Source organism: Bremia lactucae, linkage group LG18 (genome assembly GCF_004359215.1).
Source record: "Bremia lactucae strain SF5 linkage group LG18, whole genome shotgun sequence".
Taxonomy (NCBI): Eukaryota; Oomycota; class Peronosporomycetes; order Peronosporales; family Peronosporaceae; genus Bremia; species Bremia lactucae.
Genome location: NC_090627.1, coordinates 195,793 through 216,923, shown reverse-complemented (window position 1 = coordinate 216,923; position 21,131 = coordinate 195,793). Strand labels below are relative to the sequence as shown.

The following is a 21,131-nucleotide window of genomic DNA, read 5'->3' as shown; positions in this document are numbered from 1 at the left end:
TCGTGTGGGAAAATCCCGATACGGCTTCAGCAAGCCAACGTTAAACACTTGTGTGAGCATAGCTTGCGCGAAAGGTTTAGCATATAAGCAAGGTGCTTCTTGGCCTCGACTATACATGGCATGATAAAGCATCGACGCAAATTTATTATACATACGTGTTTGTAGGCAGATTCTTAGCATTAAAGTAATCCTCAATCCCCGACCGCATAATAACTAATTCAGCTTCTGCCTTTAGCATCCGAGTGTTCTAATTGTTTGTCTTGCCTAGCAGCCATTGCGTCACGTACATGTCGTAACACATTTAATCGTGGCCCAAGAATGCTTATAACCTGTTTCGAACATTGACAGACTGGAGATCAGCAAGCTGATCGGCAGCATCTCTTCCACCAAGCTTGAATTAATACACGTACCCAATTATTAGATCCTAACTTTGCTGGCATTGCTATTCTTTTTTTTTGACACGGAATGATTGAATTACGTCTTTTTTTAGTTAACTTGCTTTTTGTTTTTTCCTTTGCGCTGAGCTTCATCTAAAAAAGAGAACCTTTTCGCACGCCCGAGTTGTCCTTCTTTGCATGTCATTTAGATCCTTAAATCAGTTTGTGACATGACATACTAACAATTTAAAGGCCGGTAGTCCACTGTTTAATCTAGTTGACGTTCCTTAGAAACTGCACGCCTGTCGAAAAAGAAGATCACCACTAACGTGATAACTGATAACACGACAATCGACCTGTAGGAGTAATTTGAACTGAAACTTATATTTCAGCTTTATAACGAAAGACTCTTGAACGTTATTTAAGAACGTTCCGGACTGAGTCGTCTCCATGAAGCTTCTATTTTTCAATGAAAAACCGTCAAAAAGGCTATCAGCTGCAATCCAGTCAGTCTCTGACCCGCAAGATGGTCTCACCTGCGTCTGACATTCGAAACGTCGGAGATACTCAAGTTCATGTCACCAGATTCGCTGCTTCTTCTACAGAGCGGCAGGGGGATTATGAATCAGGTGACGTTACTGAAGTTGGCAAGTCGAAAGGCTCGCGTCAAACATTCGTCAAGTATCCTATCAGTTGCAACGATTCCACACTTTCGCATTTCGACCTCGCTCGCACAGCTCTTCATGAACTCCGCAACGCCCTCGTTGTCTGTATCGATCACGTCAGCGTTGGCGCTTAAGCCGTCAACTATTTACATCTTACGAATTGACAATATTCGAACTCGGCAGCGATGGCATATCCGGCGCTGTTTCTCCGAGTTTTGCGAGCTGCGAGAAAAGCTCTTGTCCTTGATCGACGACCAGATGGCTGAGTACCTTACGAGCTTGGAACTTGAGAAGCCGGAAGACAGTGCTTTAACCCAAAGCTCCAACATTACTTCAAGCACGAGCACGACCAGCAGCGTCAATTCGTACCGCGAAAGCCCTCGTCAGTATTCAGCCCCACCACCTGCTGATCGCTTTGCGTACGTGTTCAAGCAGTTCCCACCGCGTAAATTGTTCCGCTCTCGTTCAAAGCGTGTGATTGAAACGAGGTCGCTGGCCCTTAATTGCTTCTTGCAGCAGACACTTGAGATCGTTGAGGTCGTTCGCCAGCGTCAATTGATTACTATTTCCTATAGCATGATGTCTCATATTGAGACCTTTTTAGATTGTAAAGCTCACAGCGTAAATAATCGCGACCAAACCAAAAGAAAAAGCAAAGCAGTGTCTCCCATTTCAGCTAAAAGGTCACCCGCGGCTATGTTTCGAACCCCCAGCTTCAATCACTCGCCATTTGTTTCGACTCCAGCGATCACCATGCCTCAGCCAGACCTGCAATGTCTCTTGAACACTAGCAGGTACAACTTGAAAAGCCGCGATCAAGACAACGATATTAAGGACGGCGGTCAACAATTCAATAATCTTGACTTTACACAGCGCTTTTACCGCGAGTTTGGCCGTCAAGACGAACGTGCCGAAATCTACGGCGTCGATTTGGATGAAGACGAGGCACAAGTGCTTACAAAGGCGAGAAGTGCTATGCTTGAGAGAGAAACACACGAACGGAAATTGTATCATACTGGGAGTCACTTTCCCATGCTGGAAAGCGCACACGTATCCGCAGAAATGTGGGAAAGACGGATGGAAATTCCAAGTCACCGGAATGCTTTGTATCGAAAACCCGAATCGAAAACGTCGATTCTGCTTCGGAAGATCTCGGAACCTGCGACGAATAGACGTCTTCACCGCCGTCAATCAAATTATCGCCGTCGAGTTCAGCACTAACATTTTTGCCGACGTTGCCAATATGCTGTGATTCTCTCCACGCACACTGTAAGTAAAAAAGAAAGTGAGCAAATGTTTTTAGCATACCGGTCATCGATGGAAGAGGCCACCCCAAGTCAAAAGTCCAAGTAGTTACTTTCACATTGTACTAATTGTGCTCAACATGACTATTAGAAAAAAAATCATTACTTCTCGTCTAGCACTTTGTGAGCAATTTTTACAAGGCGTTCAAAAGCTACGTCTGCGTACCGCCGCCAGAAAATATGGTCTCGCCATTGCTTTGATAAGAGTAGAGGGGTTGTGAGGCCATGGAATACTTTCGCTACGGCGTAACTCGTCCACATTCCCTCTTCTCCACTCGCGACTTCTTCCGAATCAATCACCAAACCTTCGCTTTGAAGACGAAGTTGCATCAGCGAACGAGTGTCACGCTCAATCGATTCGACTAAAGTTGCTGATAGCGGGCGAAGTGAATTCGTTAGTAAACTTTCGTCTTGATCGTCTATCTCCCCATCCTCTTCCTCAAAATACCGCTTCAAACTTGTCTCCAAAGCATGCACTTTGCTATCTTCGTTTCGTGTTTCTGTCGAAAAAGAAGCCGGTATCGCAGCCGCATGGAGTGCACCGTACAAATGCTCAAGACGTGAAAGCTGGCACGATTCGAGATGTTGGTGTTTTGCATACAACACGGTCGTCCAGCGCTCAATCGCTTCCGTCGACATGGCGTCCGTTCGGTTCCTGGGTCCACTGAACTGAATCTGAAACGCAGGCTGCGATAACGAGATCCGCTGGATCCGTCCAGTTTGCTGCTCCGATCGGAGTTCCTGCAACATTCGCCGTGTGTTCGTCGCTGCTGTAACCGCAGCAAGATTCAAATCACCGTCCAGCAGAACGTCTGAACGCAGTCCTGAGTTCTGACCTCCGCTGTTAGTAGCCGCGGCTTGCGCGTACCATTGAGCTGCTTCGTGCAAGTGCAAGTCAATGGTCCACGAGCTATGGTACCCGTCTTTACGGTGCTCGTGACGAGCATTCGGCAGCTCCTTGCGCTGCACGGCTTCAAACAGGAGCTTGGAGCACGAATGAGGCGCCAATTTCTTGACCTGCGTCTCCAATAGCTGCAAGGTACATCGACTCATGCTCAGAGGTTGAAGCAATACTTGAAAATCGTCAGCTCTTGGTCGAGACTTTTGCGTCTCGAGTGCCAGGAGCGTGAGAAACGTTTCAATAGTAGCTGCCTTCAAATCAAGGTATTGTTCAAGCAACTCTCGTTCTAACGTCAGAAGCGTGAAGTCCTCATTTTCTTGTTGACTTAAGTACTTGACAGCAACACAGCTCGCTGAATTCACGTGGTCTTGAAAAACAAGAGTCAGTAGCCGTCGAAGCTGTGCTCGATCTAGGGCCGTCGAGAAAAGCAGCGAGCGAAAGTGAATCGCGTCTTCCGATAGCAAATACAGCAGCGCACGTGCCGGCTTGCCGTCACGGCCAGCTCGACCAATTTGCTGCACGTACGCCTCGACAGACGACGGCATGTGGAAGTGTATCACTGCACGCACATTCTTTTTATCAATGCCCATGCCAAACGCCACCGTAGCGACAACTACTTGTACGCGACCTCGCGCGAAACCAGTGCGAACCTTCTCCTTTGCATCTGGTGGCATGCCAGCATGATAGGCGAGGACTTTGCCCAAGCTGCGCCAATTCGACGGTAGCTGTTCCCGAAGCAAAGCAGCGAGTTCCTCAGACTGTCGTTGCTGGTGCACATACACGATCACGCCACCCTTTGTACCTTTACTCGACCCTTGGCTCATTCCTGGAAGAACGTGAACGAGGTGCCGCAGCCGCTCTTCGTTTGAAATTACTGATCGAACTTCAAGCGCCAAGTTACTTCGTTTCCACGGCATTTGAAGCACCATATCGCTTTCGTTTTCACACGAATTAATGTACAATGGCCGACGCGAACGCAATTGGTACAGCACGTCACGTACGACGCGTCGAGACGCTGTGGCCGTCACGCATAGCACGCACTGAGCATGGCGAAAAATCTCGACCAAGCGCAGGTAGCTTGGTCGAAAATGGTGTGACCACTCGGAGATACAGTGAGCTTCATCCACACACACCAGCGACAAGCGAGCACGAACGCAAGGCGTTGAGAGCAGAGCTTGCATTCCTGCTCCTAGTGCTTTTTCGGGTGACAAAAAGACGAGCGAGAGATCACCGGCGAGTAAATCACGTACAAATGCAGCATATTTTGCTTTCGACGCACTCGAGTCGGACGATCCAGAGAGACACGCGGCACGAGTTTTTAACGGAGCTGGGAGGCTCTCGTATTGGTCATTCATCAACGCAATGAGAGGAGAAATAACAAGAGTGAGTCCAGGCAGGAAGAGGGCAGGGAACTGGTAGCAGAGAGACTTGCCGGCTCCTGTAGGAAGCACCAGAAGCGTGTCTTTTTGACGGAATACTCTCGAGATCGCCCACTCTTGACCTGGACGAAACTCGGAGTGTTGAAACACTAGACGCAAGTTTGTCAGCATCGCGTCTTTTAGCGCGTCTTCCGAGGCCTCGAGATCAAGTGGCACACACTCAATCGCTTGTGCTGATTCGTCCTTTGACGGTAAGGCATTTAATATCTGCAATACACGAGGCACGTAGTCATCCTCCCAAAGAAAAAAGTCGCATCGGCCTTCATCAAAGTTTAACGAGCACGCATAAAATCGACGTTTGTAATTCTTGTTCTTCTTCTTGACTTCGAGGCTCTGGCAAACCAATGCATGGTGGCATCGCGGAGGTTCCGTAGGCTCGATTTTCTGCTTAGGACGATTCGTGTCTGTATTGGACAATTCACGCTCGTTTTCGACCTTGGCCAACGCTTCAAGACATTCCTCGATAAAGTCCACACCATCGTCTGCCAAGAACACTTTATCTTGCTTTGGTTTTTTGAATGTGACAACGGGCGCGAGTCCCGTTGCGTGGCTATTGACCACTTCGTCCGGCAAATGTTCAATTCGGGCTCGTATGTAAGCTGGTCGCTTTTTCGCACGACCTGAACTGCCCTTGAATCGCTTGCACATATTGAGGCGAACGAAGTTGCTGCTGACAGCACTTTGCTTGTCCTCTGTCTTCCATCGCTCAAATTCTGCAGCATTTTCAGTGCCTTTTGTAGTAACAGTGCTTGCGTTATGACTTGATTCAAATGTGTCAAAATCATGGAGATCAAGCGCTGCGTTCGCAGCCGAAGCAAAATCCCAAACATCTTTATCTTCGGGTTCAGTAACTTTTTGAGTTTTAAATACTTCAGCTGTTGGTTGGGCTATCTTTTGAACGCCATCATTAAAATTAGGTGCGTTAGCTAATATTCCCAAGGAGGACAAAGTAGCTTTCCCAACGATTCGAGATCCTTTTGTCTGCTCAATTTGATTCTTTCCGAAAACCTCACGAAAGACGCGATCAAAGCTCATCTCCTGAAGCTCTTGATTCTTCTCTTTCTCTTTTTCTATGGCCTCATCCAGAGGCTTCTTTCTCGCTCCACTACGCCATATTTGCTTTCGTTCCTGTACGGACATGGCAAGACTGATCGCTCCGCTTTCTTTATTCCGGCGCGCATTTTCTGTATCATTAATAGCACTAACCGCTCTTTGATTTACCACATGCTTCGCTTTTAGTTTCTTTCGATCAAAGGCCCGTAACATCCACGCAGCATCGTCATTGAATGATATAGAGCCTTTTGACTTTTGTTCGTTGACAATTGCTTTTCCGTCACTTTTGCGTGGCACAAAGTGAGGTGTAGATGACGATAACGCGACAGACATGTTTACATGAGGTTTTGATATTGCATGAAGCATAGGAATCGAATTCTTTGCCTCCGAAGACGTGCCATTAGGCTGCTGTCGACGCGGCCACATGCACAAGGGGTAGAATTTGGCGCCAACGATGCTTGTTAATTGAAATGAAGCACCATAATGACAGACTTTTGAGAATTAAAAAAGTTGTAACTATCACAAATAAAGCAATTAATAAAACGAAAGCATTAAGATGGCGACAGGAGCAAAGGCATTGAGCGCCATCGAGTTCCTGCGACTTTGTGGACGCCTTAAAGTACGTAAGACACAATCTAAGCCAGATATTATCAGCGCTCGGTGCAAAAAGATGCTAACAGCAGGAATTTAATAACTTGCTTGCTCACATGTTGCATGGCGCTTTTTAGACGCTCAAGCGCACTGGATGGGTGAACAACAAAGTGGCTCTGCCTGAGTCTGTCGCTGACCACATGTATCGCATGAGCATGTGCTGCATGCTACTGGACGACGTGAATGAATCTGTGAATCGCTTTAAGTACACGTCGTCGACTGAGCAATTATGTGCAAGGCTAACAACTAACAAGGCAATTAATGGCTTTTATTGAATCGCGACTAGATGCATCAAGATGGCAATTGTCCACGACCTAGCAGAGTCATTGGTTGGAGATATCACCCCGCATGATGGTTGTAATTAAGCAATGGTGGCTTTAGTATCATTATTCACTTTAAATTTGATCTTGTGACCCGCAGGAGTGGCGGAAGAGGATAAACATCGCATGGAAAAGGTGCTTCTTAAAACTAGAGCATCAAAATTAATACTGAAAAGCTTGCAATGTGGTGCTGTAGGAGGCATTGGGTGAAATTTGTAAGACACTCGGTAACACGCCGTCTGCTCTGGAAATTCGTGAGCTTTGGAACGAGTACGAAGCGGGATTCACGGAGGAGGCCAAGATTGTCAAGGTGAGTGGCATCTTTAAATCTTCAACGGAACGGTTTTCATACTTTTTCCAAGGATTTTGACAAATTCGAGATGATCTTACAAGCTGACGACTACGAGCGAGGTAGGGTCGTATCCCTGAGTACCCCCATGAGTAACCAACACTAAAGTCTGTCCGTCTTCAGCCCAAAATGTCCAACTCGACGACTTCTTCGAAAGCACTAAGGGAAAGTTTCGCACACCACTCGTCCAGTCGTGGGCCGCGGAGCTCATCTCTCAGCGTTCGGGGCGTCAAACGTCCCAAAGTAGCCGATGATTATTAATTCATGCGACAATCAATTTGACAAATAAAACCGGTGTTGTATCGATATTTCTATAACTTGTGAGCGGGGTAGGTGCTTAAGTGGACCTGTCAATTCCTTTTTCCTCCCTGCACCAACTACCTCCATGTCTCTTGCTGCCGTGCCCACCACTTCCTTACTCTCCGAGCTCCGAAAGCGCATCGAGTGTGCCGGCAAAAAAGAACGCCGCACCATATTTATCGGTACGCTCGATGAAGCGCTACGAAAATATTCTTTTTGGTATTGGGACTAACGACCTGGCATGATACAGGACCTCCTGGTTGTGGCAAGGGTACGCAGTCGCCTCGCGTGAAAGACGAGTATTGCTTGTGTCATCTGGCAACGGGCGATATTCTACGTGCCGCTGTCGCCGCTGGCACGGATATGGGGAAGAAGGCAAAAGCTGCCATGGAATCGGGTGCCCTTGTGACAGATGAAATCGTCGTGGGTATTATCAAGGACGCTATCAAAAGTCCCGAATGCAGTCGTGGCTTTATCCTCGATGGATTTCCGCGAACAGTTGTGCAAGCGAAGAAGGTAATTTTTAAGCGTCATGCGACTTGTTGTAAATTTAAAATACTAAGTGTTCGATGCTGTAGCTCGACGAGATGCTAGCGGAGGAAAACGCCCAAGTGAATACTGTGGTGAACTTTGATATTCCCGATTCGGTGCTGATGGAGCGTATTTCCGGTCGTCGCGTGCACCCAGCAAGCGGTCGTAGCTACCACGTCAAGTTCGCCCCTCCGAAAGTCGAGGGTAAGGACGATATCACGGGCGAACCTCTGATTCAGCGCAAGGATGACAATGAAGCAACGTTGAGCTCCCGTCTCCAGGCCTTTCACAAGCAGACGCAGCCAGTTATTGACTTTTATCGCAAACAGGGCAAGCTCACGAAAGTGAATGCGCACACCGACATGAATAAAGTAACGGAACAGATCCGCAAAAGTCTCGGCTCAGACTAGATTGTTTTTTCAAAAAGGATGAGGTTTGAGTGAGCTCGAGTAGCTTACCTTTACTAGTAGTTGCATGAATAAGCACCGTTTGGAATATTTGCACTATGTATCACCCATTGTACCGTTTTGCAACCGGTATTTGACCTATTCTAGCCAATCATCGCGAATATAGTCACACTTGTCGTTCCATGGCCATGGCGAAGAAGAATGCGTTGCTAAACTTGTATCTATGGGCTTTTAATTGTGTATCATGCGTTGGATGGGCGTATGTTTTGTACTTGACGGTGAAAACGGGGTTTCATGCGCATGATGCAGGTCAGGATTGGAATCAGGTGGCGCAGAGCACATGGCTTGTTGTGTCGCTGCCTCTGAAGATAGTTCAGACCCTGGCGGTGATGGAGATCGTGCATGCTGCCGCGGGTTTCGTGCGCTCTCCAGTGATTTCCACGATTATGCAAGTGAGCTCACGTCTGTGGCTGGTCTGGGGCATTAATGTCCTCTGCCCCGTGTCACGCTACCAGTTTGGCTTCCCGCTTATGGTGGCCAGCTGGGGCCTTGTCGAAGTCCCGCGCTACGCGTTTTATGCGCTTAATCTGTACAATGCAGTGCCAGCAGCTCTCTTTTATCTGCGCTACCATCTCTTCATGGTGCTCTATCCTTCGGGTGTACTTGGTACGAATCCACGCTGCAATACTTTTATTAAAATTCTTAGTCGTATTGTTTACAATAGGAGAGGTGCTTTGTATGGTGAGTTCGCTAAACTACTTGTCGAAAGGCGCCTACTCGATTCAGCTGCCTAATACGCATAACGTCTCTATCTCGTTGTTCGTGGTGGTAATCCTCGTACTACTTGTATACATCCCCGGTCTTCCAATCATGTATACCCACATGCTCACGCAGCGTAACCGGGCGTATTCAAAGGCAAAGACGGCGTAGATCGCGCACACGCGGCTTATTATTAAAGATGCTAAAGTCGTGCATAAAGCCTATTGCTTCATATTATCTTTCTTAAATACTACGATCATCGTCATCGCGCTAGAGATCACTTAGATCCTTGTCATCGCTCATTTCCTTCATAATTTGTCGCGATGCTACCAGTAACAGCGCACCAATCGCCCCAACGACGCCCACAATTACAAGCACAATCGTTTGGTCAAACGACCGGTTCTCCGTGGTCACTTCATTGTCGTCGAGCGACTCGGCGCTCTTGGTTGAACCAAACTTTATGTCCGATGCACTTTCAATTTTGTCGGTCGATAACGCTGTCTCCGGGACAGTTAAAAACGACGAGGGCCCGTAATTCAGATTAACTAGATTTGGCGCTAGCGTTGGAGGTGGGGTCGTAGCACGCACAACAGACGGCACCTTGATAATAGTCGGCTTGTAAGGTTTCAACTTTGAGGGCAATTTAATTTGAGATTTGCTCCTTGGACGATACGCTTTCTTGCGAAAAGAGCTATTCTTTTCAACATTGCGAGTGTAATTCCTGCTCGCGTCCTTGTCTTTAGAATTGAAAGCCATGGGCTGAATCGACTTGTCCGTTGTCGCGCGATACACCACCTTCTTTCGACGCTTCGTCACGTCGGGTTTCGTACCTTGTTCTCCTAATTTAGTAAACGTAACCGAGTTATCGTCGCCGAGTCGACTGCTACTGCTGCCAGAGTTCCATGCCCGAGTAATCACAGTTGTGGCGCTCTGATGTGTATCGGCCGTCACGATTCCGGCCTCAATGTAGTCGTCTTGCGTCGACTTGGAGCCTGTACCCGCGCTTCGCAGCGAGCTACTGTCCACCGCCGCCAGCTGCGCTAGTACTAGCATGACCGCTAGTAGAAGAAACTCCTCGCGTCGCCGCCATCGCGGTGCCAGGTACACGCACATCCACCGCGTCGATGTTTGACGGACGAAAATCGACTGTACTCGTCACGAGGTAGCGAAGTCTCAAAAGAGCAAAGCTAGGAGGCTATTCTTACTGTCAGCCCTTTTCGCTCAACGACTTAGTAGTGCGTAAACCCGCGCAAGATGCGTAATAGCTACGAGCAATGGCCAAGCAGAAAAGAGGCATTGGAAGCTCGTAACAAGCGGCAATTCCCCTGAACCCGCAGTGTTCAGTGAGCACTGAGGAAGAGGCTGCCTCGTCTTTGTTGTAAGAAAACGATTTGGATCGATCCTGACATTTAGGGCAGATGGCTCATTGATGAAATAAAAGAAATTCTTTTTTGGTGGCAGGGCTCTTGTACTCACTCACGTTTCCTTGTATCAGTTCCAGTGTCGAAACCGACTTTTGCCGAGGACCCAATAAATACCCCAATGCAGCTGAAATTGTGGTAGAAATTATAAATTTTTGGAACCACGACCTCTTTTCTGATGATAGAAATGCGTGCCCTTGTCCTATTTGCAAAGTGGGTGCCCCTTTTTAGTTTATATTTTGGTTACGTACAGTTAAGTCATGACATGTATCGACATATTATTTCAGATCCGTAAGGCCATGGTCTACAAAAACGGCCTTGAGTTCAGCAATGAGTCGCACCAGCTCAGCGTGCACTTTACTCAATGGTTCCATGGCTGATCCTTCCCCGACATGAAGCTCGCTCAATATGTGGCTCCGCGTCGGAATAGACCCCAATGCAGTGTTGACGCCCTTGCGAACAAGCCACGGGTGACGCTTGCCGAGAGTCTCCTCGTAAGCTTTACTCGCGCCATTGTAGCAATTGTCATCCGTGGATTCAAGCAACGTAAGGCGGACGCAAGCTTCCACAAACTGAACAAACCAGAGCAGACGCAATAGACACCGCGAGCACGACGGCTTCTTTTTGCCGCCCACATCGGCAACCCCAAGGCCCACTTCGTGCTCAATAACAGCCCTGACGCTCTGTTGCGACCATGTATTCGACGAAGAAGGCACAGGCCATGATTCCAAATTCTGCTCAATTGACGTGAAGTAGGCACCAACCGTGCTCCCAGCAAATGAGGTCGCGCGACCAAACACGCCCAGAAATCCGCAAATGACGTTGCAAGTGGCCAAGAAGGAATTCAAACCCAAGTTGCCATCCGGAGCTCGTGTCTTCGCGCCATCTTCCAATGAAAGGACGAGCTTATCAAGTGTAAATCCTTCCTCTTCGTTGTTTTGTTCAAGCACCGACACTTCGAGATCATCATCCTGCGACGTGTGAGGAGACGGCGGAGCTGACGATTCCACGGCACAGCATGGACTATTGGCTTTACGAGTCGACACGGACAACGAAGCGCGCTGTCGCTGCTCCACGCTGCTCCTCCGTCGACGTCGCTTCTTCTTCAACGGCTTTTTCGTGCGTGTCTTGCCGTTCTTAAAGCTCGTGAGTTCGTCAAACAGCACCAGACCTAGAAAGTATACTCCTAACATCCGCACAGAGAGCAAACTATCAAGCGCACGCTCGACAAAGGAATACGACGGTGGAGATAGACTTGAACTGGACACAGTCGTGCGTTCAACGACTCCGTTCCGGCGATTGTAGTAAATGATACGCAGCACTACCATCAGGGCAATGACCATTAGCGACACATAATGGCGCGTACGCAAGTGCGACACATGCCTTACTCTGCTATCCTCTTTTTGAAAGTTAGAGGTATTTCGGTGATTAGGAACCGTTTGGACCGCAGCGATCGCTTTCAAGCTTGGTGCTTTGTCCGGCGCTGGAACGAGCACCGCGGACGGCACTGAAATAGGCCGCGGCAAGCTAATCGGAGTGCCTTCTTTGTGTATCAGCGCGCTGTCACTATGCATCGCCGTGAGTAATGGAGACGAGTCTGGAGGCGTCGTGTCCTCGCCACTGCCATCCGTGGGCATGTAGTTCCTGGCGCACGGATCACAGAGTCGCGAGCCTCTCTTGCGCTCCAATCGACGATTCAGCTTCATACGATTCTTGCTGCAGTCGTCGCAGATTTTGTGAGCGCAAATTTTGCACGTGTGTTTCGCTCGAAACACCGTGAACGAGCGTTCACAAATGTTGCAACCTTTGGCTTTATTGATAGCCTGCGGGTCTTGCACCATGTCGTCTTCGTCGTCGTCCGCGCTTTCATTCAACTCGAGCGACGGCAGCATCCCACGCGTCTGATTTTTTTCTCTGCCAGCGGGACTCTTCCGCAGCTTCACGTTCTTAAGCTCGTCGACCACCTTTTGACGCAACTTCCGTCCCGTGCGACTCGCGGCGAACGCGGGTGACGTGTTTGGTGGCGAAATTGCCTGAGAAGGTTCCGTAAGGACGGTAGGCAATCTAGCCTCGCCCATACTGGCTGCTGTCGGCGAGGTTGCAGAGTCTCGAATGTAAAATGAAGGCGAGGAGAGGGAGGAATTTAATGAGGCAAATGACCAAGTGTGATGTCGAGACGATGTATTGCATAATAAATGCCGCTCCGTTGTTCTACTCCGGCTCTATGTGCACACAGTTTTCGTGACCTGGTCCTGGATTCGCCCTAAAATGAGGTTACTTACACAAGTGAAGAAAACAATTCGCAGTGGTACAACTAGAAAAAACAACGATAAATTGTTCCAGCACCACTTTAACAGTGATCATAATCTATCAGTGTTGAATGTTGTGCTTGAAGGGAATGCATATTCAATAAATGACGACGAGCTTGATACAAACGAGCAAATTTAGACAATTAAATTAAGCTAGCGCTCGAGATCTCAATAATGGCTCATGTCAATCGAATGGCGGCTATATTGCAATTCAACGATGCCACGAACGTAAGAAACAATAACGACAAGGCTTTCTTACATTAACATTTTAGAGAAAAAAAAGCGATGGTCAAAGCAACCGATGCGGAACTGAAGTTTTTTGACCTAGTCAAGAAAAATTTATTCGTAAAGTTTTGCGCTTATATTTCCCTCAGCCAATTCTATGCATGTTTGGTCGTCAAGTATGCACTACAGATTGTTGCTGTTGTCATACAATCGTGCTATTGACTAACGTCTGCGATTGTAAATGCAATATGCCTTGTTGTAATTGGTCAATATCCGCTTCCACTTCATTTTAAAGAAATTGAAAAGTTTAGGCAAATATGTACTTGACTTAAAATTATGAATGGCATTACATTGTGTACAGATAAAAGCCAGATTTTAAGACCAAAGGATGCAGGGCATGCTTTGGTCATTTTGTTCCTTCTCGAAATTTCTCTTTATGGCCTTTGCACGCATTGTCCAAATAGTTCGGGTACTCATCAGAATTTACACTTTTTTTTGCTGCTCGAGAGATTTTAAGATGATGCCACGGCAGGCGAGCAGGTGTGGAGACGAATTTGGTTCCTGATGAGCACTATCTGCATCACGCATCTGTGGTGTGAGCGAAACGACGCCGTTTCCTGAGGCTTGCAGCCCACCACGCCTCAAGGTGTTAAACGCTTTTAGACGTCAATTGTATGCCTTAGCTATGCGTGAGCATAGAGGCACGGCAACAGTGCTAAGGGGCTCGATTACATGCCTGTCTTGAACTATTTACACTAGAGTTTAGCGGAGACTCGTTACCTTTAGAAGTGTGCCACGAATCACCGCCGAGACCGGCGCTGTACTAGAAGATTGGAGACTTCTAGCACATGATTATTATGGGTAATAGACAGTCATGAATCTATCTATCTACATTTTACACTTTTTCGTTTTTTGTTTTCTTATATTGAGTGTGATGCGTGCGCGTCTACATCAGCTTCATTTTCTGCACACTTCTTAGCATCATCAAAGACACTCCAACGCCACATCCTGTTACAATCAAACCAATGGCAAGCGTAATCCAACCGATCCAAGCACCAGGATCTGGAAACGAGTAGCCGCCAATATCCGTGGACCACTGTGGCTCGGCCCATATTGGCATCGATGAATTCACAATATCGTACTGGGACAATGTTGCCGTGCGCTCAATCCCTGGTGAGCTCGCTTCATGATGAAACGCGCTCTTTTTGGCGCAGATGCCAGGGTAGACGCACTCCATGCCTTTTCCGCCGTCAATGCACTCTTGTGTTTGTTTGCACGTAGCAGAAGCTTCAGCAGTAGCGTAAGGCACCATGGCCGACGCAAGGAAAGCGCGTGTGAAGACTTCGTAAGCATTCGGAAAGAGCCGCACAGCGTTTTCATCATCCGACCACGATTCGTTGTAAAGAGAGTAGAGCGTATTGTCGCTCTTTTTCAAAACAAGCATAGAACGATCACGATTAATAGCACCTGGGTACAACGTCGCCGGTTCCGAATACGACGGCATCGCGGAATCCGTCAGACTTAGGTACTCAATCAATGTAGTCACCATGTATTGCGAGTAACGCTTCATCAAATCACAGTTCCAGTCCAAAGTGATGCACGATAGCATCGACTGTACGAGCGAAGCGTTCACTTCGATCGCATTCATCTGTGCACTAGTCGCATTACTCGAAGCAAGCATCAATACGCTCTCAGCTAAAATCTGGGCAGCCTGCACAACAGCGTCGACGTTCAGACCAATGAATTCATCATGTCGACTATTGTACGTCTTCTCAGAACTGTAACTCTCATCGTATCCAGCAAGCACAGCAGCCACAAGCTCACGCTGACCAAATTCTGCATCATTTACAAACGAAGACAGTGGAGTAGGGGGAAGTGATCCCGTTTTGCCCTCAATAACAGCTGAAGAAGCCGATGGAGCCTTTAAGAAAGCGTTCACAAGAGAAGTAGAGTCATTTGCGCGTGGATTTACATGCAGCGTTAAGGTACCGGATGAAGGCAAAATCCCCACTTGGTCAACAGCAATTGCGTACGAAATATTAGCGAGCTGCAAATTGGCAAACTCTAAGCTACTGAGCATTGGAGATGTGCAAAAACTCGCGCCCATGGGCGACGAAGAGTCCTTTACGGGATACGCGCATGCTTCGTTACGGTTTGTGGTAAATTTTTTCAAGTCCGACAGAAACTTTCTCGATCCAACAAATCCAAACTTTTCGGCTTGAAAAGCTGCAAACACGACTTTCTTGTCGAAGGCCGAGTTGGGCAGACTTTTAAGCGCATGTGCCGCCGCTAGTAGAGCCACAATGCCTGACGCTCCTGTATTGGCTCCTGGCGCGAGATCCTGAGATAGTGAAGTGGCATCCATACCTGCCATAACCATGACAATCTCGGTTGCGTCGAGACTTCCCCTCATCGACCACGAACTCTGTCCACCAATGGGGTCACACTTTGGACTACGGTCGCCATAGACATTCTTGAAAGACAAACACTTGACTGAGTTCATCTCTTCTGGTCCAAAGTAAAAGTTCATAAACGCTTTGTACGTCGCTCCTTCATGGTTTTTAAGGTTCATTTGAGCACGTTTCGTAAACTCTGCTCCAACGGAAGCATTTTGCAGCATTACGACGGGAAATGGCATTGACTTGGTAAGCAATCCATTGCCTGTTGGATTCCACGTATAATTGTCGTTAGCAAACGGGTTTAAATTTTTATCGACAGTGCCTTCTCCCTGAGGCGTTGATGCATCAAATGAAGCATTGATCGAGTTCGTGTAGATTAAAAGCCCTCCAATGCGCTTGATTCCAGACGCCATGGCATCATAGCTCAAATACGATTCATCCATTACTAACACATACTTTGAGTTTTCATCCTGATGCTTGGCTGTACCAGAGACAAAACTCTGGAGCTCATCAACACTTGTGATCGGGTACAATGGGACCATATCCGAAGCAGTCAGGCTACGGCAACCAGTGCTTCCGCCAGAATGGAAGAGACGCACACACTTTCCACCTTCTGCCATAAGATGCTCCGGCTCTCCTGCAGTCATGGACGATCCCGCGGCACCGCGCAGACGGAGCCCCAGCAACGCCAGCGACGATACGCCGAAGAATTTCATGATTTCAATTTGAGCTGGAACTGGCTGAAAACTGAGATTTGGCATGTTCAGGCCAGATAAAAAGATTGTCTGTTAGCAAGTATGACGAATGGAAGGTTTTTAAAACTTTGGTCTCATGAAAGCCAATCGCCGCGCACTGAACGTGCGCGAGCTGCTGGAGCTCGAGCGCCAGATCTATCAGGAAAGCATCGATCGTGTGCTGCAGCAGCAAGAAAAGTTGAGTGCAGGAGATTTAGATGAATTTGTGAGGCATTGCAAGCCTTTCGAAACAGACAGGGCTCGCGAGGTGGAGGTGGCACAGAAGCAGCTACAATTCTCTCAGCAAGATGCACTTAGCCTGCTGGAATTTGATCTACAGCAGGCGGAAGACGAATATCAGGAAGAATTGAAGAAGTTAAAATGCAGGTTGCTTAACGAAACGAGGCGAAGACGAGCAAGGGTCGAGAAGCGACTAAAGGCTTTGGACGAAATGCCAACAAAACGCAACGTCGAGGATCACGCAGTCAATGATTTTACGATGCTGAAGGGAAAAAATCTTAGTCCTAAGTTTCTTGAAATGCAGTTGACACGATCTCGGAAGCAGACGATGAGAACGTTTAATTTCAAGCACTTGTCGAACGGTGTGCTCCCGACCCCGACAAGAATCGTGACCGATGTCATGAATGAGCGTGAGAAGCTGCAAAAATGTCGAGCACGTGATAAGGAGATGAAATTGGCTTCAAAGGAGTGCAAAGATTCGAGTAAGCACGTGGCAGTTGATGAGGACGGACAGAAGTTGCGTCTTGGCAAGAAAGACGGCGACCTTATACACGAGACTATTGGTATAGGAGAGGCTGTAATTCTCAAGTCTCAGCTTAGTGAACAGGATTTCTATGGATATGTTTCAGCTATTACACGAGGCGAGGTAAAGTTGAGGCTGGTGTGCGGATCTCACGCTCGCGTGGCAATTGATCGATTGCGTACTGGTCAATGCACTTTGCACAAGCAACCGCAAAATATAAATTTAATTAACAAGCCACTTGGTGATTGCAACGAGAAATGAGATGCAAAGACGCCTCTCAGTGTTGCTACGAGTCTAGAAGAATTGATGCGGGATCCACCCGACGAACGGCGCCGTGCTGCAGCGGTCTTAAGTACGTCGTGATACGTTTTCTATCTTTTTTCTCTTATTAGAACCATGCTTTTGGCACAGGCCGTTTGAAGAGAAAGAAATCAATTGATATACGACGCGGCGTTTAAGTGCTCCTTGTATTTAAGTATCGTATTTCTGTAGTGTCCGTAAATATAGGAGTTGTTTATTGCACTTTTTTTTGCTCTGCTGTTCTTCTAGTGGCAGTGTCAACTGACAGTATCGGTCGAAAGGTGTTGATAAAGGTATAGCGCGAGAAGATGACAAAGAGGCGACGGTACCACACGAATTGGCTCTGATGCATAGCCATTGCATTGTAGTTCCACCGCGGACGAAAGATGAATACAAATGGTCTCTCTTTCTCGTGATTCTCTTGGTGGCGTGAGTGCCAGTACGACAGTGCCGTGTCCAACAAGCCCACGTATTTACGCACTATGTTCGTACTCTCAAGAGCCCATCCACGCACAGTGGTCGTTTCTGATTCTGCTTTCGCACACGTGTGATTAAGTTCCCGAACGGCTTGCTTTACGCCATCGTGTGTTGCAATGTGATTCGCATGTCCTGACACGCCATAGTTGTCGAATGTAAAGACCTACAATTACAAAAGAATCCAATGCGTCAGATTGTCTTTGCGTCCTTCCTCATTCTAGGCATCAATCCTCACCGCATCGATCTTGTGTTTCAGAATATACTCTGTCACAATAGTTGCAATATGCGCTATGTTCCAATAATTTTTTATTCCATCTTGCAACGTGGGGTCGTCTAGAATGCTGACGCGATCTGTTGCAAGGCCAATGTATGTTGCGCAAGCTTCAAGCTCCTTCACCCTAACATGCCCCAGTCCGTCAAAGTTTCCTCGCGAAAGACATAACAAGTGCGTTTGCCATTTATTGTTGGGATCTTTTGATTGCTGCTGGAGCGAGTGCATGAGCGGCAGGAAGAACATGCTTTCATCATCCGGATGCGCCGTTACGATCAACGCACGCTTCAAATGTGGCGCAGCCAACAGAGTTGCCGAGTTTAAATCGACCAAAGGTGCGCAAAAGACGAGGGCTGCAGTGAGGAGCAGAAACACATTGATGCCGAGCAAAAAATGCTTGATTGTCTCCAGCAGCAACTGCAACTCGTCGTCACCCCAATTAAACATCATCTTGTAGCGTTGCGGTCGAAAAAGTCGTTTGATATTTAATTAAGTACGATTTTCCGCTACAATCTGCTGTGTTACTGATTGGCACTGTGCAATGGCTTTGCAGTGCCTGCATCTTGGCTTTCAATCTTTCAATAGTGATTTTGGCCAACGCACTTAAATTTAATAGAAAATACGCAATCGTGACAGCTGAGACGGTAACGTTACGCTCCGAAGAGGTCGTTGGCACACGCTCGAGCGAGACTTCAAGGATGTAGGGGGTAACAATCTCGACACCGTCGCTTTTGGTGAATTGCTGCTGTAGAGTTGCGTCAAGTATGCAGTTAGAAATGCCTACCAATGCAAATTCCACCAGATTGTTCTTTTTGCACACGGCGCGACAAGATGGACGGGGAAGGGTCCTCCACAGACAATTTCTTGGAATCCTTGAAGTTTTTAGCTTCTCGGTCATTGTTCAAGATGCCAAGGAAAAGATCCATTATGCGAAGACGCCCATGTGACGTGTAATTGATGGGATCATAGGCAAAATTGGCCAGATCTGCGGTGACTCCCTCTTTGCGTTGAAAGTCAGGCGTGTACTTAAACTCATTGACTAGCTGCTTCAAGTACTCGTGCCGTGTGGCGCGTTTTGGCCTTGACACTCATGAAGACGCTTTTGGGAGGACAGCATTGTCAAGCAAGTAAATTGATAGACAAGATATAAAAATTTAAATTGTCTACAATCGCATTTTCGGAATTTTGGTCGGTGACAGCGCATTATAAAAGCTTTTTGTACGGCAAGATTGGATTTACGATGCTGCGGCACATGGGATTCGTGCAGTTTGCACAATTGAGAGGATAAGTCGGCGAATGCAGCGCATTTGTATCCAGGTGTTCCTTCACAATGTCAGCCTGTGCCTTGAACAGCAAAGGCTCATCGTTAAGGGATGGACATCGCTTAAAGTGCTGCACATAGAAGTCAAAAAGCATAAGCCAAGCGAAGTCGCCAGTACGGCCATTATAACATTGCGTACCGTGATACCAGCAGCTTCCGCTTCCTCCCCATACTCAATGTCGATCTCGTACAGTGTCTCAATGTGATCCGACGTGAAAGCAATTGGCACAGCCATCACGTACCTGTCGTAGTAAAATGAAACACATTCAGTATGAATTCAAGAAAACAAAACAAATTTTAGTCTAAACGCACTTGTGTCCCTGCTTTCCATAGCGCGCAATCACGTCGCTAGTACTTGGTCCCATCCATGGCAAATAACCAACCTTGGACTGCCAGCAAAGAATATGGGGATTCTTTCCAGCTAGCTGCTTCATCACACGGTCGGCTGTAGCGGCAATCTCGTTCACATACGCATCACCTTTGTACACTGTTTTCATGGGCACGGAGTGGGCCGAAAACATGATAATCACCTTGTCTCGGTCTTCCGGTGCGTACTGCTCTAGTCCCAACTTGACACGATTCACAAGCGCCGAGATATATCCTGGATGCGTGTTCCAGCGATCAACAAGAGACCATTGAAAATCATTCTTCATATTTAGACGGTCGAGCTCGCGCCACAAGTGATTCATGCTCGAACCCGACGTCGTGCACGACCATTGGGGGTACTGGGAAAATGCGATAGCACGAGTAACACCGTCTTCTTTCATTTGCATCAGCGACTGCTCAGTCAAAGGATCGGCGTAGCGGAAAAAGACGTAATGCTTGTGCGGCGCGCTCTATAAATTAATAGCAAGCTGAGATGTAATTTACTAATTAGCAGGCTTTCATGAGCAGAGCTCTTTCACCTTTGGACGTATTGCGTCGAGAATTTTGCACATGTTTTCACCCTGGATGTTGGTCCACTTGAGAATGGGCGACCCACCGCCGATCTGCGCATACTGGCTTGTAATTTTTGGCGTGCGACGCTGTGCTACCCAAGGACCGACGTACTTCTGCACGGGGCCCATCGGAATTAGCTCCGGGTCAGTGAAGAGATTGGTAAGGAAGCTTTGCACTTCAGGGAGAGTGGAAGGACCGCCCATGTTTAACATTGCAATGGCCGTGGGCGCCTTCTTGGCAGCGGCGCGAGCAGAAGACATTGGTAAGTAGAATGGACAGTGACGACTATCGAGGTTTTCAGTCCAATTATCTCGTTTGGCTCATTTTACAAAACATCTTATTTACCAAGATGGGTGCCACTACAGCCAATGAGGAAGCTGAACCCCTGAGCGTGCCCTCGGCACTTCGTTATGATAAAACACCTTTAATGAACAAATTCCTCCTACCATAAAATATTTTGTTAAGATATGAGAATTCCTATACTGTAATGGGGCACACATCGGTTGGAGAACCACATTTACTTTATGGGTAAAATACCCTTTTATCTAATTTTAAAATAGTTCTTTACATAAATCCCATTTATTATGGGAAACAAATGTGGTCGCCGCCAGATAAAATCTGGCGGCCAAAATCGATTTTTCATTAGCTAGGGTAAGGTTTTAGATTTAAAATTAAATGAAGTGCAGTTCCTTTTTATCTTAATGCGTTAAGTGCCTTCCTAAGGCTTGCGCATTGATCTGTAAGAGGTAGAAGCCTTTCTAAGGTATATCCTGTAACGGGCTAAAGTTGCCCTAATGTTACACAGTCCCCGTTAAGTTTATTTGGTGTACTTAAGGGGATGGTCAATTACTAAATAATAGTAATTAGACCCAACACTCGGGTGTGGTGCACATTTGTGACCAACCCTTGTGGATGT

General features: G+C 47.4%; 9 protein-coding genes across 9 annotated transcripts; 5 read left to right on the top strand and 4 right to left on the bottom strand.

The window, feature by feature from the left end:
* Positions 1–952: 952 nt before the first annotated feature.
* CCR75_004687 (uncharacterized protein) lies at positions 953–2,263 on the top strand (the record flags this gene model as incomplete). Its single annotated transcript, XM_067962773.1, has 1 exon — positions 953–2,263. One exon carries the CDS (start codon positions 953–955, stop codon positions 2,261–2,263), a length of 1,311 nt encoding a protein of 436 aa, XP_067822024.1.
* Positions 2,264–2,448: 185 nt separating this feature from the next.
* On the bottom strand, positions 2,449–6,165 carry CCR75_004688 (uncharacterized protein; the record flags this gene model as incomplete). Its single annotated transcript, XM_067962774.1, has 1 exon — positions 2,449–6,165. One exon carries the CDS (start codon positions 6,163–6,165, stop codon positions 2,449–2,451), a length of 3,717 nt encoding a protein of 1,238 aa, XP_067821648.1.
* A 170-nt stretch (positions 6,166–6,335) lies between these two features.
* On the top strand, positions 6,336–7,367 carry CCR75_004689 (uncharacterized protein). The gene is made up of 5 exons (XM_067962775.1): positions 6,336–6,358; positions 6,468–6,595; positions 6,677–6,744; positions 6,811–6,845; positions 6,907–7,367. Exons 2-5 carry the CDS (start codon positions 6,531–6,533, stop codon positions 7,078–7,080), a joined length of 342 nt encoding a protein of 113 aa, XP_067821647.1. The 5' UTR covers positions 6,336–6,358; positions 6,468–6,530; the 3' UTR covers positions 7,081–7,367.
* Positions 7,368–7,411: 44 nt separating this feature from the next.
* Positions 7,412–8,474, top strand: CCR75_004690 (uncharacterized protein). Its single transcript, XM_067962776.1, has 3 exons — positions 7,412–7,541; positions 7,610–7,875; positions 7,938–8,474. The coding sequence occupies exons 1-3, from the start codon at positions 7,445–7,447 to the stop codon at positions 8,298–8,300; spliced, it is 726 nt and encodes a 241-aa protein (XP_067821561.1). The 5' UTR covers positions 7,412–7,444; the 3' UTR covers positions 8,301–8,474.
* Positions 8,475–8,479: 5 nt separating this feature from the next.
* Positions 8,480–10,396, top strand: CCR75_004691 (uncharacterized protein; the record flags this gene model as incomplete). The annotated part of the gene is made up of 2 exons (XM_067962777.1): positions 8,480–8,963; positions 9,022–10,396. The coding sequence occupies 2 exons, from the start codon at positions 8,480–8,482 to the stop codon at positions 9,225–9,227; spliced, it is 690 nt and encodes a 229-aa protein (XP_067821562.1). The 3' UTR covers positions 9,228–10,396.
* Positions 9,327–10,109, bottom strand: CCR75_004692 (uncharacterized protein; the record flags this gene model as incomplete). Its single annotated transcript, XM_067962778.1, has 1 exon — positions 9,327–10,109. The coding sequence occupies one exon, from the start codon at positions 10,107–10,109 to the stop codon at positions 9,327–9,329; it is 783 nt and encodes a 260-aa protein (XP_067821559.1).
* A 232-nt stretch (positions 10,397–10,628) lies between the features above and the next one.
* On the bottom strand, positions 10,629–12,555 carry CCR75_004693 (uncharacterized protein; the record flags this gene model as incomplete). The annotated part of the gene is made up of 1 exon (XM_067962779.1): positions 10,629–12,555. One exon carries the CDS (start codon positions 12,553–12,555, stop codon positions 10,756–10,758), a length of 1,800 nt encoding a protein of 599 aa, XP_067821560.1. The 3' UTR covers positions 10,629–10,755.
* Positions 12,556–13,957: 1,402 nt separating this feature from the next.
* Positions 13,958–16,171, bottom strand: CCR75_004694 (uncharacterized protein; the record flags this gene model as incomplete). The annotated part of the gene is made up of 1 exon (XM_067962780.1): positions 13,958–16,171. One exon carries the CDS (start codon positions 16,169–16,171, stop codon positions 13,958–13,960), a length of 2,214 nt encoding a protein of 737 aa, XP_067821563.1.
* A 70-nt stretch (positions 16,172–16,241) lies between these two features.
* CCR75_004695 (uncharacterized protein) lies at positions 16,242–17,168 on the top strand (the record flags this gene model as incomplete). The annotated part of the gene is made up of 1 exon (XM_067962781.1): positions 16,242–17,168. One exon carries the CDS (start codon positions 16,242–16,244, stop codon positions 17,166–17,168), a length of 927 nt encoding a protein of 308 aa, XP_067821564.1.
* Between the last annotated feature and the right edge of the window lie 3,963 nt (positions 17,169–21,131).